The following is a 14,933-nucleotide window of genomic DNA, read 5'->3' as shown; positions in this document are numbered from 1 at the left end:
TTCGAAATAAATATTGCACAGGATAGCATGCAGAACATTTTGATTATGCACATAAATACTTTACATTTTTCGGCATAAATAATTTCATTCATATCACATATTTTCGCTAGTACGTTGCCTGCACATATGATTACGGAATGAAGACAGAAATTGTTACTATGATTTAAATATATTTATTCAATAACGAAACACTCAAATATCACATTCTATCATTCTAAATCATGTATAAAAGAGAATTCCAATGGACATACAAACTTTTTCGTGCGCGATTGTACGATGAACGTCTTGTACTATAATTTCACGGATTCTTATTTGAGAGACACATTGTGTAACGCGTATATACTTAACGATTCTAAAATATTTACAATCTCTTCCATGTCGTCAAGATATTATTTGTCAACTTACAAAGATTCTATAGTAAAACCAACTTCTATTCAAAGTGAAAGTTTAAAACGCAACTACTTTCCTAGAGTATTCTCGTTCCAAAATCACCGTCACTTGACGAACCGCATACATAGCATTTGTAAAACTTTGTAGCTCCTCAAATCGTTACTTTCTCTCGCCTCCTTCCGCGTCGCCCGATTTAACTTCGTTCCACGGTTGTATATCTCCACTGCCGCCGACTAGGAAAACAATCATGCAGAATATACAGACTCCTGCACCGATCCAGAACAATATTTGCCACTTCTCTATAGGGTTCTACGATAGAAAAAAAATATCAATGAAAGTAATTCGCTGTAAAAATGTATAGAAACAGAATGTAATTATTAAAAGCTCAGTGTAAACAAGACAAAGCAATGTTACGTTAGCGAAGCCACTTACACAAAGCAATGGATGAATTGTAAAATCTCCCACTGGATGTATTGATGACACACATACCCATATATACAGTTGTTAAGACGATGACAATGATGAAACGCTGAATGATAGTGTACATGGAACGGTGTAGCGATCACGGATGATGCGACTTGTAGGTACTTCTCGTACTATAGGTTTCATGATATAGAGACAAGTAGTACCCACGAGTCGTCATCACCACTCGACAAATAATAATATGAGTGCGATGGTTAGCAAGACAGGCTCCTTAGTCTGACATGTTTGCTTCATTGATATTGACACTGTGATTAGTAGCTGTGTGATGGGAATTAATGGGCACTACATCGACACGCGCTACGAAAAGTAGCATGTCTCATTTGTCTCTCACGAAAAAGAAAACATTTGTTCTCAATTTGTCCCAAAATATGACATAAAGAAATTTGTATGATTTGGTGTGAATAAAAGCATGTTATGTGCTATCAAACATCCAAATGTGATCTTTGTGGTGAAACTGTGAAATAGATTGCTTCTCGTGTCAAAGTAGAAACACGCTATATGTAAGAAAAGGTGAAATGTATTCTTTCTCTTGGATAGTCGAAATATACTAATTTTCGTAAAACAAATATGCTACTTTTGCTATTTTTCGTAACGCAGATCGACATATTATATTGTCACAAAAGCACAGAGTTAATAGGTAACAAATCGTCAAATAAAAATTCTAAAATAGGACACGCGTGCGTGGAACCATAGCGTTAGTGAAATCACGAACGCCAATTGATTTTGGATGCATCGCATACACAATTCCCCAGTACTGCCCGTACTATGAGTTACGCAACAGAGTACAAGGCTGGACTGAGTTCTCGAGTATGCCAAGAGCACCTTCACATGTAATAAGCTGTAACAAGATACCTAGCGCTATATCACTACGACGAGCGCGCAAACAAAAAATTATATAATTCATGCGAATGCTTCGACCCGCGATTTCCCCACAAAAATATGTATCGTTTCGCAAGTGACAAAGCAGTGAATGCAGCGAATGAACTCGATGAAATGGACATCGCGAAGTGTGAAGCGCGCAAAAAGAAAACTTACCCCGTACTTCCCAGCGATCTCCTCGACCAGAGGCGGAATGACTATGCCAGATGCGCAACCAATTGTATTCATAACACCATAGAGGAATCCAGCATAGTTTGGCGAGAGATCCTGATTGTTAGATAAGTTAGAGATGCTGGCTGCCCCATTGAAGCCTAGCGCCAGAACTAGGAACACGTTCGCGAGGACTAGGTCACATCCGACGTAGCCAACCAGGATGAGGAAAATGCCTGGTATAAAGTGAGCTGGAAGCACAGAAAAGTTCATCAGTCTCATGAACAGGTATTTCACAAAAGAGGGCTCAAGTTAGACTACTTACAGAACACTGTGGCTCCCTTGCGTAGAACAGTAATGGAAATGATCTCTTTGTGCTTTAATGTATCACCAGCCCAGCTGAAAAAGAACCCGAAGAACATCCTCCCAGCCCAAGGAAAACTCGCGGCCACGCCACCCTTCGTGAGATGGAATCCCAAAGCTTTTGTCAGGTACAACATCATGCCATTCTGATAGAAGAATAGGAGGAAGATGTTCCCGAAGTGGCAGAAAATCAAACTGATAAAAGGCACCGAAGTGAAGATCGCCTTCAACGGTGTCTCCTTTAGCGAAGGTTTCTTTGCCGTCACTGTTCCTGCTTGCGACCTAAAACATAGATAGAAGATACTTTTAAAATTCTCTTTTCAATTAACAAAATATAAGAAGTCACATCAACTCACGTTAGAATGTACTCCTTCTCTTCGTCGCTAATACCAGGATGCTCTGCAGGCGAGTCATACGCGAGGAGAGCCCAGAATGCTATCCACACCAGCATAAGCAACGACGGAATGTACCAACCGTTCTCCCATTTCAGAGTTTCAGCGATCGCAGCCACCATGGGGTACGTGAAGATAGTACCAAAGGTGCCTCCCAGCAGGGACCAAACGAACCTTGCTTTTTCATGCGGAGGCGACCACCTGGCGACCAGAGTGTGACACGCTGGGAAGGTCACTCCTCCAGTGAAGCCAATGATTATTCTCGAGAAGAGAAGAACACCCCAGTGTATCTGAGCGAAGATAGGACTTAACAGCGACACCAAAGCTGCCACAATAGACGTCCAGAGGATCGCTTTCTTAGGACCCCATCGCAGAGCCATTATACCACCCAGGAAGTTTCCAGGAACGTTTCCATAACTGTAAGCTGCTATCAGTTGCCCCCGAATGCCTGGCTCCCAGTTGAAGGGCAGACCATTGACCAACGATATAGGTGCATCTGCAGGACGAACATCTGGATCGTTGGCATCCCTAGGCAAGCGGATGTTCGCTGCTCCGTGGACTATCTCCTGCTCCATTTTCTTCAGTCTCTCCTCCAGGATGAAGTCCTCCAGGAAGGCCCCTGGGTCTATCAAAGAGAGCGCTCGACGCGCCCTGGAGACGCCCTGTTGCGCGCAGGCACCTCCCGAGGCATTACCAGCCACGGCCTTGATCATCGGCACCGCCAGGATTGGCATTTGCAAACGGCACATGTAATTGGTCCAACAGGCCGTGAACATCATCAGGCAGATCAGCACTCGCGAGGGGATCCATCCTGCGGAAAAAAATGGGATCGGTGAGTTCGATGATCGGCGAACTGTGACACTCTCTCGTCAATGGAGCAACTCCTAATGAAGCGTTTGTGCGGTGAAACTGGTTCAACTGTCGGAGGATCGGAATTGTCTTCCTGTTTACGCTGCTGGCTCGACTTACTCAACAGTTTCCACGTTAGCGAATTCGAACCCGTGAAAATGTCAGAGACACCAGACACGCTTTGCCCCATCGATCTTAGGAGAAATATTAGATATCGAGGAAAATATCGCCGACGAAAAACTGAAACTGATGGGATAATGATTGACGGGAAGAAGGCGACAGATTGCCATGCCAACTATGATTGCTCGGTGTTTGTCTAGTTTTAATGATTCTATCTACATCTTCAGTTCGCTGATGGATTACCTAACTGTAAAGCTACCTAATTTTTTGGGCGGAGCAGGAAACAGAATATCAATCTTTAAATTGAAACTTGCGAGGAGGAAGCGTTTACCTAAATGATTAACTTGATACTCCTGGCACGATTGCTTGGATTCATGGATTCACACGAGGAAAATACGCAAAGGCGCCTTTCGTTTTCGTTTAACATTAAAATGGAACGTACATCGCGGCTGGTAAATGATCAAGAGAGTTTCATAAGCCGCGTCTTTTCTTTTTCGATATATGCGTGATACGATTTTGCGTGCAAAGGGAGACACGAACAGACGGTGGATGTTACGGACCAGCTTTTCAATTATTTAGAACTTTCCTTTTATTATACTCCTAGCCACGACACAGAGCGATTTCCAAAGAAAGTTCTCGACCACTTTCCCACCATTCCTCGCCTTATTTACAAACTAATGCCACCGTGTACTGATATTTACGAAATCGTTATCGATCGAATTCTTCCTTCGAACGACGATGCAACCGACACTTTACTGCGCTTTAAGAATTCACTTTTATGTGAAGAAGATAACTGGAGGCGCGAAGTTTCAGTCGTTTAACTGTCACAGCGAACCATTTGAAGGACGTTGGGGGAAAAAAAGTGTTATAAGCGTTGACGAATTTGAACGAGTAACGTTCATGACACGATAGCGGATCCTCAACCGAAAATTAGCTAAGCGATATAACCGATCGGCGTGGCAACGCGGTTGAATAACGGGTATGAATCGAAAACTATGCCGAGAATTGCGGGAACTATGCGAAACATCACAACACTCGTCGATTTCGACAACCGTAGAAAATCGAATAGGAATTACTGAACGTTCCACGTAAATAGCTCCAATGCCTGGACTGTTAGCAGCGAATGGTCCGTTCAAAGAAATTTCAAACGAATTTTTCTTTTTTATCGAGGACGATCGATTAGAGGAATTGAACTCACGTGAAAAGATCTGCCTGTAGATGTGCTTGTAATACTGTGGGTACATTCTGCTTCGATCTGGACGAGGGATTCACAGAACACGTAGCAGAAGAAAAGATCCTGGCGCGGAGGACCGTTCTTCAAGACATCTTTCCTTGGAACTGCCGGAGGACTTCTAATGATCGATTGTTTTCAGAAACTTCGAAACGACGCGAACCCGAATAAGTTGAAGGAGTGACTGATGACATCGGTTATCCAGCTCGGCTATTTAAGGTGTCGGCTAGGGGCAGGAAGTGGGGACACCAGGTACATCCCTTCCTTGAAATAGGAAAGGACGCCGAGACCTAAAGTTTGCCACGGGTCATTTCCGTTCAAGAACCTCAAATTCGACGAAATGCAAAATTTCTTTTACTTATGCAGATATCTGCAGTTATTCGTTGAAATTAAGGATCGAAGCAGATAGTTATTTATTTATTTATTTTCTGTTTTGAAAAAAATTCCGTTTGAACTCAGCGAGAAAGAGGACACCTGTTTTCGTGGAATATTTATGGTAGTCGTTACACTTTTTATATATCACCATTTAGGTTTCCTTTAAATCCTAAGAGTTCAACGTACGATTTGAACTCTACAAACAGATTTTATAATTCTGAGAAGCAGTTATTGAATTATATTTTCAATTTCTCCTATTTTTTATTGATGAAATGAAAGAAAGACAAATAATTCTCCTTTTTCTTGGTAACTTGTATTCAATCACGAGATCGTATGCAAATGACATGTAAATATTGTATTTAAAAAACGCCCATATATTATGAATGAAACTTGAACAAGTATCAAATACGTCACTACTGAAGAAATCACGTCTAACACAAAACACGAAATAGTAGAGAGGAATCGTTCGCTATTGTCATTTGCTTTGCTCGCTTCTGATTTGACATCGCGGAGCGCGGCTTCCTTAATTTTCAATAATTCGCTGGCGATTTACGTAATTCCACGACTTGCGGGCTGCAATGGAAATGCAGGTAGTTGCAGCGAAATTTCGAGGTCAGATTTTCGTGGCATTACGACACGGAACCGCTAAAGAATCCAGCAAAGCAGCTCAGCTGTTCAAGATAACAAATTTGCGTTTCAGCACGTTGACATCGAAAAACGAAAGGCTGTGATTAGAGTGAATGCATCTTCTGGCGAACTGATGTTGCCTCGCTGGTGGAAAACGAAACGCCTCGTTAGCGCTTCAATTGTTTACTCTCTAAGTTTTCATAATAAATTTATTTGTGTAGATTTAGGAAGTAAGAAGTTTTATTCATTTCGCAAAACTGGAAGCCATTTTAAGCTGCAATGCAAGGATTCGAAATAAATAATAATTGCAAAATATTAAAATATGAATGGGAATTGAATCGAATTCACTGTACACCGATGCAATTACTGTTATACAAAGACAGCATTGTCTTTGGTATCGGTAAACTTTCGCTAATCGATATGAAACGCAGTTACTAATAACAAGTTTCGTGTGTGTCAGTCACATTGTTAACTGAAACAGGAAACTGTACCCATACTGTGTACGTCCGCGGCGACAAGTAGAGGAAATTGAAAAGGAGATGTTCAATTTTATTTACATTTTATACCGAACGTTGTTTCAATTTCGAATATCATTCTAATTTGAAGTAGTTACTGTGATGTTTACGTTTGGTAATAAAACCGACGCCTCCTTTCGAGAATCCCTTACTTATCACTAGACTGCTGATTTATATTTTCATACACAAAATTAGAAAAATGGAACCTAATTAAAGACATGTTTCACTTTTCAAGTATCACAAAGTGTATTTATCTTTCGATAATTTCTAGATCTTTTCATACTATACAGATTCTACATTTTTGTACATACTGAAATCTCTCATAAATGCGTAAAAGTGCACAGTCTAAGTACTCATCGCTTTTCAAATCTTTATATTTGTGAAATTCAAATCATTTCATTTGAAATCTTCAAATGATGTTACTAGAACTCTGAAAATATGCATTATTCCAACAGGGTCAGGGTATAATTTCGCTCAGGCTCGTTGATTAGAATATTTCGCGCTTGTCCAAGCAAACTGTGAAGTACCTCAGGTAGCCAGTTTGCACAAATTGCAGGGGCTGTCCTCTCCGAAAAATAATTATGCACTTTAACCGTTAGGTCGTCTTAGTACCATTCCGTACCCTTCGGCAATAAACCGCGCATTTCCTGGCAAAATCCTTCGGCTCAAGTAAATGGACAGTCCTATGTATAGACTCATTCAATGGGCCAAGCTACCTGAATATATTTTCAAGCTCGGCGTTACGTGCCGAACAGAAATTTCGGAGCTCTTTCGAACCCTGCGTTGGCTTGTGCCCCGACAATGCTTTGCATTTTCGAGTTCTCCTAATCGAATACTACTTGTGCCTTTAATATTCAAAATTTAAGCGTATACCGAAATTTGCATTATTTTTTCTCCGAAATTGTACATAAGAGAAAGAACAAAACAATCGATTCGTGTGTACCTCTGAAACCTTGAGAAGTAAACGCGAATATCCTTGTCGAGCGGTTGAAGACACTGGAAGTCGTTGTACAAGGTGTTTCCAAACATGTGGGATATTTTTAGGGGATAGGTATTAGACACGAATACAATGACTAAATTCATTTATCGAATGACAGAGTTACGAGTAAAATGATGATCCCATAGGAGCAACGATTCAAATAAATTTTTCTATAGTAGCCACGGAAGGAAATTCGTTAAAAATTGAAAATTTGTCAACCACTTACATTAACTAGACATTATACTTGCAAATATAATTATATTAATGCAATCAACATAAGAAATAGGTGAATTAATGTAAAGTAAGAATATTGAACTTTTTTTAATATTAATTTTCGATAAAATTCAACTCCGTGATATCAGAATAAATGTACCATAAAATGATACATTTGATGTACAAGAAACAGTGTTAGAAAGGAAGAAAAGTGATCTTGGATTGGTATTTCCTCACCCGTGGACTGATACTGTTCAGTTTTCTTCCCAAACAAGAAAGACATTCCAATATTAAAAGAAAAAGAAAAGTCAATTACGATAATCTCAATATCCTCCGACAATACCAGAGTAAATTATCTGTCTGTGTACCTTTAAATCACAGTGAGTCATGATTTGAGACTGAGATTCGTAACAAGTTCAGTGGTAAAAACAATTTTTTGTACTCATTTACATATTGTCGCGTGCCAGCTAATCCCATAACACAAGATCGCTCAAGAATTAAGGAAAATCCCAGAGGGGACTATTGCAATGGGCTTTACTCTTTTAAGTGGCTACATACACCAACTTAAATGGATAAAAAGAAATCGATTTCTCAAGAATATTTATACCCGATCACATTTTACGTAGTTACTATCCTTCAGCCATATTCCCTGAAATATTTATTTGAAAATTCTCAAAATTAACGAAATAAAAATTAGAATAAAAATCACTGACGACACATTAGCCACGCTTGGTTATCATATTTTAATTCCACTTTCACCTAAAGCGACGGTGAGGTAGCCACCAGAGAATGACAGTGGTCAATGGTGAGCCGGCAACAGTGGTAGGGATGTCGGAGATATCGTAAATATTATTACTTTGGCTTTGGCTACTAGGCCTACTAGGCCAGCCTAGATCACGCAGTTCTGTTTTATGAAATCCTCTCAAAAATTACATTCCTCGTATAAAGTAATTGACTCAGTACTCTATCAGTACCCAGTAGTCGATCACTTGAATAAATAATAATATAGCGTTACATATTTAACGAAATAAATCGGAGATCTGACGTAGGCAGAATGATCCTGGTTTGGTCAGTTTCCTTTTTTCCTTGCTAAGCGTTTGACTGTTCGCAATTTCGCCTCTCTTTCTTAGTATAGGTAACTGGCAAGTCAATACTTCCAAACTGTGCTATCCTCTGCCGAAGATACCTCTGCAGGTACGAGCTTTTCAAAGAGTACGAGATTTAGGAATTGACCTGGCTTAGGCATCGTGTCCTCGGTCGCAGTAAACCCGCATTTCTCTGAATTCATTACTGAAATGCAACTACAATAGCCTGTTGTTCCTTAACCACCCTTCTTACTGAACATGTATGCATGTATAATTATTAAGTTCACGATGCCCTGGACGATATTTTTCATCCAAAAAAAGTAGACATAATACGATAACTGTTTTTCCTCGTTCTCTAAAAGTTCAAGTTAAAAATGATCTTTTCTTCTAAATAGCGTCTTCTGAAAACTGCAAGTGATGACGTTGACATAATGTCAAGGTTGTTTTCGTCGTAACACGTTCGTTGCACGTCACCCATACCTGGGTGACGGCGTATACTTTCGTGGGGCCCCATCACCCAAATGTGAATGAAGCTGTTCTTGTTGAAGTTCATAGGATTTTCAGTTGGGCCCGCTGAAAAACCAAATTGCGCTGGGCGACGAACGTGTTAAATAGAAGTATGGAATTCTAAATTCTGAAACATCTGAAGGTGCGTTGGCTTTTGGGTGTCCCAAAGATTGGAGGTACAAATTTCTTTTCTAGGATAATGATTCTTCGGTGGCATTCAAAATCAAGCATGTAAACAAAAACGACTTTTATGTACGTTACATATGACATACATATAGTGTTATTAAATCAGTGATCATATTTTTCTTTTTTTTTGAAACAACAAATATTTTTGTACGAACCATAATAAAAATGTTATAAATTGTGAAAAATAGGTACCTAGGTATTTAAAATAAAAAAGAAATATATTGGACGTATGGATCGTTCGAATAAATGTGATAATACATTTTCTCATTGTCATTTCAAAAAGTGTCCTTAATAAGGTACGACTTCTTTAAATTAATATAAACATTTATTGGCAGATAAAAAATATCAATTGAGAATCGTGACGGGTATTTTTTATGGAATCCAAAGTCCAGCGGGTAAACGATGAAGGTGGAGGAACGTGCGATCTGCGATCGTCTTTTGCACAGTTTGCTTGAAACTGTTGTCGTGTAATGTTTTGTTACTGTTATTAGTGAAGTTACATGAAATATGAAGACTGGAAATCAAATAGCCGCGGAGTCCCTGAAAGAGCAGGTAGCGAATTTTCTCGTTTTTCTACTTTTACTACTTTTTCTCCTTTTTCAATAATTCGATGCTAAAGTACCACTTTTAAGGTTATGTTACGTATAGACTTATCAACTGATAATACTTAGCTACTTCTTGTTGTCATCGTAATATACACTCTCAGTTTGATACAAAAACATTTATTACTTCTTCGTTATTACTTTTTGTTCAGTTTTTTCAGTGCATATATATATTTCTATTCCTAAATGTATATGCAAACATAGAATACATATGTATGTATAGTTACAGATATAAGAATATGTTATATTTACATATACTGTGTTCACAAGTCTTATCTTATCATTAATGACAAACATAATAAAATATGCAGTATTGCAGTTTAAGTAATTTCAGAGTACTTTGAAATATTTATCGCGTTCGACATTACTCTTGGCATGTTTGCGAAAACAAAACTTGTTAACAAAGAAGAAATAAAACGCCTCATTTTAAAATTTCGAATCAAACATTGTCAAATTATCGGAAAAATCAGTAATTTATACTAACTCTTTTATATAAAATATTTCTAAGATACGTCTGTATCTTCTGCATCTTTAACAAGAAGTAAATATAAAAGTCGTAAATTTTCTGTCTCATCAGTATTCAAGAAAAATTTTAAGAGAATTTCATGGTGATGAATTAAGGAAATACGTCAGTACTGTTATTATATAGATCAATTTTTTCTGTTGAATAATTTTATCGATGTACGTACGTAGATCGAAACAAACCTTTTATGTTTTGTACTTTCTTTTTATTCAAATAAATAAAACTACTTCACATAATAAGCATTTGTTTTATTTAAAATGTTGAGCCATAATTCGTACGTTAGCAATCACGATAAAAATAATAACACTTACGTTTTACCGATCTTCTTATAAGGGGAACACGCTCTTCGTCGTAACCACGAAACATGCTGTTCAAAGTTTGTCGCACGTTTCGTTTAATTGTCGTTAATTCACTTTCCTGATTTATTGGAAGTTGTAAAAATGCATGCAGATAGTTTTCAAGTGCACGTGTCGTCGTAAGAAGTGTCTACTCTCTTCCCCTGCAACGTTTAAAGTAAATTTATTTTCTCAGAACAATGGGATAGCTTCCCTGATAATGAATACACATGACAATGATGCGCTCACAAAGGCCCTCGAACGTTTAATATCAAGTTCAAGCGATTGTTTATTTCCATCGATATAATTAACCTTCCGTTTGCCCTGAATTTTCATTCATTAATAATGGCCGAAAAAGTGGGTACACGAGCATAATTTATAGTTTTGTATAAATTGTAACAGCAGATACTGCATTCTTAATTTAAGACTGTCTTTAGCGCGTTTATCACATTTGGTGACCTCTGATCGCACGACTACCCTAATAAAGCTGCGAGAAAAATGCGTGCATTATACATCTACAGATGCACACTATACACATACTTGTATTTTATCGTTTTATCATTTCTATATACTATTCCACCATATTTGTATATATCTGTTTTATTATTTTTATTGTGTCAAATTTTTCTTTTATTCGGAAAAAATTATATTATCATTAAAAAATACTATTTTTTATGGAATTTGAAGTTTCTCAAAAATGTTTCAGCACTTATTTTCTTATTTCTTTTTTATGTTTAAATCAGGGCGTCGAATATGTTTTCGGAATTATGGGACATCCTGTAATCGATTTAGCTCTCTGCATGCAAGCTGCAGGTTTGCAATATTTAGGATTTAGAAACGAGCAGGCAGCGTGTTATGCCGCTCAAGCTTATGGATACCTAACGAGTAAGTTTATGTACACAAAATTGAGAATTTCTTATATTTTTTTATTGATATAAATTTTTAATATTCTTTTTTCTTCGTTACTAGGGAAACCAGCGGCAGTCCTATGCGTTTCCGGTCCAGGGTTGCTTCACGTTATCGGTGGTATGGCCAATGCTCAAGTGAATTGCTGGTGAGCGTTATTTATATTTAATATTATTAATTAAAAGTTTATTTACCTTATAAACAAAAACACGTACTAGAACTTCCATTGATACAGCATGCCGCGTGGAAACTTATTTCTATTGTGAATGCACTCGATACACTCACGTTAATCTAGGTATCCTCCATCTCTTACGAAGATAGTAATCTTATATCAAACGATTATGATTTATTATGTAACCGTGTTCGTATTTATTGTGCCCTATTATTAAAAAAAAATCAACATGTTAGGTAATGATTATGCAATCATGTCCCATATTAACTATATCTAACGACTCAAAAATATGAGAGCTATGACTGCAATCCGAAATTCAGCTAAAATTGTTAATATTGCTAAAGTTGTATATACTGTATTACAGGGTGTATATACTATTCAGCAATTTTAGCAGCCTCAGCTAATTTCGGACTCCAGCCTATATAGAACCATGTTATAAATTTCGTGGGACATTTTTGGAATAAACATTATTACTTATCTTTATTCCAATGTTAATAGAAACTCAAGGATGTAAATTTTTATATAGGCCACTTATAGTAATTGGCGGGTCGTGTCCTCAGGATCACGAGGGTATTGGTGGTTTTCAGGAATGGCCACAGGTAGAAGCCAGTAAACCCTATTGTAAATACGCTGCCAGACCCCCGCAGGCAACGCTCATTCCGCTCCACGTAGAAAAGGCTGTTCGTCTTTCTACTTACGGTCGCCCAGGTATATTTATTTTCTGCAGTTGACTTCGGCGGTACGAAACTTTTTCAGAGTTCTTCATCGTTAATGCTACTTCTAGGCGCTGCATACTTGGACTTACCAGCCACTATACTAACCCAATCGGTGGATGAAGATAGAATATACAAAGTAAACCCTTGCCCGCCACCGCCGCTCGTATATCCTGATCAACGATTAGTCGAGCAGGCAGCCACTTTGCTCGTACAAGCAAGGAAGCCTCTAGTCATTGTTGGGAAAGGTACACTTTCGTGAAGTGGCTCTGATGATATCATAATGATAGTATAGATTAGGTAGTAATGAGTTCGAAATGCTGAAAATTACTTTTTTCTTTGAATTACATTACAGGAGCCGCTTATGGCAGAGCGGAAGCAGAGGTTCGTAGCCTCGTGCATTTAACAGATATTCCTTTCTTACCAACGCCAATGGGGAAAGGAGTCGTTCCAGACACGGATGAACGATGCGTTTCTAGCGCGAGAACATTCGCATTGCAACAGAGCGACGTTATTTTGTTACTCGGCGCTAGACTGAATTGGATGCTCCATTTCGGCCGCCCGCCACGTTATCAATCTAACGTTAAAATAATACAGGTATTGCATTTGTTTTATGAAATGACTGACATAAATAAATAGAAAGCTAATGTTACTTTAGATTTTAGATTATAAGACTGAAAGTAAAAGAGTGAAAGCCATCCTAAATCTAAAGGCAAGGATTAATCGCAAATAAATAAAATAAATAATATTGTTTTAGATTGATTTATGCCCCGAAGAACTGCACAACTCTGTTCAATCAGCAGTTGCAATTCAGTCTGATGTATCGACGGCTGTGGAATCTTTGATTACCATTCTAAAAGCGCGAAAATGGTCCGTTGGTAGGAGTAGTCCCTGGTGGAAGGACCTTTTAGCTAAGTCGAACCACAATAAAACAATGGTTAACGTAAGCATTGAATTTTCGGATTATAAACAACTAGTACACTGGCTTATTTTTTTTTCTATGTTTCTGCAGAGAATGGCGATGGATACTTCTGTACCCTTAAATTATTATACTGTTTTTAAACATATTCAAGATGTTATTCCGCCAGGTTTGTATTTACACTTTTCTATGTAAATTAACGTGGATAACTTTAAAACGAATGCAGAAAGTTAATGGAGAAATATCTTCTTTTAGATTCCATCATTTGTTCAGAGGGGGCCAATACGATGGACATTGGGAAGACGATTTTATTGAACAACGAACCGCGTCATAGATTAGATGCCGCAACTTTCGGCACCATGGGGGTGGGTTTAGGTTTTGCCATCGCAGCTGCTTTGTATTGTAAGACCAATGCACCTAAGAAAAGAGTATTTTGCGTGGAAGGAGACAGCGCATTTGGATTCTCTGGAATGGAAATCGAAACAATGTTTAGGTATTAAAATCAGTAAATGTACAAAACCAAGATTATATTTGTAATAACATTCTATATTGCAGGTATAAATTGCCTATCATCATTATTATTGTAAATAATAATGGTATTTATGGTGGGTTAGATAATGAAACTTTCAGACAAATACAAGCTTCAGGAGAACCTACACAAGTGTAAGTCTCATAATATAATAAATATTTACAGATATATGCAATATATTGTACATACAGGGTATTCCATTTAATCTGACCTGAAAGAGGAAAAATTAAAAAATATCTATATCAATTTTTAGAACGCCACCGTATTCTTTAACGTCCGAAACGCGTTATGAAAAAATGCTGGAAATGTTCGGTCATAAAGGCCACTTTTGCACGACCGTGCAAGATATACAACAGGCCATAAAATCATCTCTTAAAGTGAGTGTAACTCTGTGTTCAAAGCTCAGTGTTGTATTTCTGTTACTATTAAAAAATGTTTCTTGTAGGTAACTGATGCCCCGAGCATGATAAATATTATGATTAATCCTCAGGCTGATCGTAAAGAACAAAAATTCAATTGGTTAACAGAATCAAAACTTTAACATTGTAAGAAATGACATTAAATGTAATACCAGTAGTGGGGAGGAAATATACATAATGGTGTTCATTTAGGTATAACACTGAGGTGAAAGGAAGATATAATATTTTGTATGCTTATTTTATTTTTTGTATAAAAAATATCCAATTCTATTTTCTTAATAAATGCAAAACATATGGATAAAGTAATTAATCGTGTAAGTTCTTGTTAGATATATTACTCAAACAGTTTATTATTCTTTCTTGAAAATCAGCAGGAGAAAGAATAGTCCTTAAGTTAGATGGCAATTCGTTTTCATTTTCAATATTACTTAAAATATTTTCAACATCTATGCCCATATTTTCAGCTATTGT

At 37.7% G+C, this 14,933-nt stretch overlaps 2 protein-coding genes across 5 annotated transcripts; one reads left to right on the top strand and one right to left on the bottom strand.

Annotated features, from left to right (window-relative positions):
* Positions 1–23: 23 nt before the first annotated feature.
* Positions 24–13,939, bottom strand: LOC143185297 (putative inorganic phosphate cotransporter). 4 transcript variants are annotated; one of them, XM_076388214.1, is made up of 8 exons: positions 13,839–13,939; positions 13,020–13,172; positions 11,926–12,915; positions 10,781–11,855; positions 2,622–3,468; positions 2,228–2,547; positions 1,909–2,153; positions 24–699 (listed from the first exon to the last, which is right to left on the bottom strand). In XM_076388214.1, exons 4-8 carry the CDS (start codon positions 10,833–10,835, stop codon positions 550–552), a joined length of 1,617 nt encoding a protein of 538 aa, XP_076244329.1. In that variant the 5' UTR covers positions 10,836–11,855; positions 11,926–12,915; positions 13,020–13,172; positions 13,839–13,939; the 3' UTR covers positions 24–549. The 4 variants fall into 4 exon arrangements, with proteins under 4 accessions (XP_076244329.1, XP_076244330.1, XP_076244328.1 ...); XM_076388215.1 differs by lacking the exons at positions 13,020–13,172; positions 13,839–13,939 and having other exon boundaries at positions 10,781–10,968; positions 11,905–13,014; XM_076388213.1 differs by lacking the exons at positions 13,020–13,172; positions 13,839–13,939 and having other exon boundaries at positions 11,926–13,014.
* Hacl (2-hydroxyacyl-CoA lyase) lies at positions 9,762–14,762 on the top strand. Its single transcript, XM_076388211.1, has 12 exons — positions 9,762–9,896; positions 11,548–11,689; positions 11,774–11,858; positions 12,409–12,590; positions 12,667–12,843; positions 12,951–13,192; positions 13,353–13,538; positions 13,608–13,683; positions 13,770–14,007; positions 14,070–14,177; positions 14,297–14,420; positions 14,489–14,762. Exons 1-12 carry the CDS (start codon positions 9,852–9,854, stop codon positions 14,582–14,584), a joined length of 1,701 nt encoding a protein of 566 aa, XP_076244326.1. The 5' UTR covers positions 9,762–9,851; the 3' UTR covers positions 14,585–14,762.
* Positions 14,763–14,933: the final 171 nt, after the last annotated feature.

Source organism: Calliopsis andreniformis, chromosome 10 (genome assembly GCF_051401765.1).
Source record: "Calliopsis andreniformis isolate RMS-2024a chromosome 10, iyCalAndr_principal, whole genome shotgun sequence".
Taxonomy (NCBI): domain Eukaryota; kingdom Metazoa; phylum Arthropoda; class Insecta; order Hymenoptera; family Andrenidae; genus Calliopsis; species Calliopsis andreniformis.
This window is presented reverse-complemented; position numbering and strand designations above follow the sequence as displayed.

Bases quoted from the DNA above. Each gene is read 5' to 3' on its own strand.
- LOC143185297 (XM_076388214.1), bottom strand. From the start codon at position 10,835: ATGTTTCGTGGTTACGACGAAGAGCGTGTTCCCCTTATAAGAAGATCG. The intron at 3,469-10,780 runs GTAAGTGTTATT...TTTTTTCCGCAG, and splicing joins TATAAGAAGATCGGTAAAAC to GATGGATCCCCTCGCGAGTG. The intron at 700-1,908 runs GTAAGTTTTCTT...TTTCTATCGTAG, and splicing joins AGATCGCTGGGAAGTACGGG to AACCCTATAGAGAAGTGGCA.
- Hacl (XM_076388211.1), top strand. From the start codon at position 9,852: ATGAAGACTGGAAATCAAATAGCCGCGGAGTCCCTGAAAGAGCAG. The intron at 11,690-11,773 runs GTAAGTTTATGT...CTTCGTTACTAG, and splicing joins AGCTTATGGATACCTAACGA to GGAAACCAGCGGCAGTCCTA. The intron at 14,008-14,069 runs GTATTAAAATCA...TCTATATTGCAG, and splicing joins GAAATCGAAACAATGTTTAG to GTATAAATTGCCTATCATCA.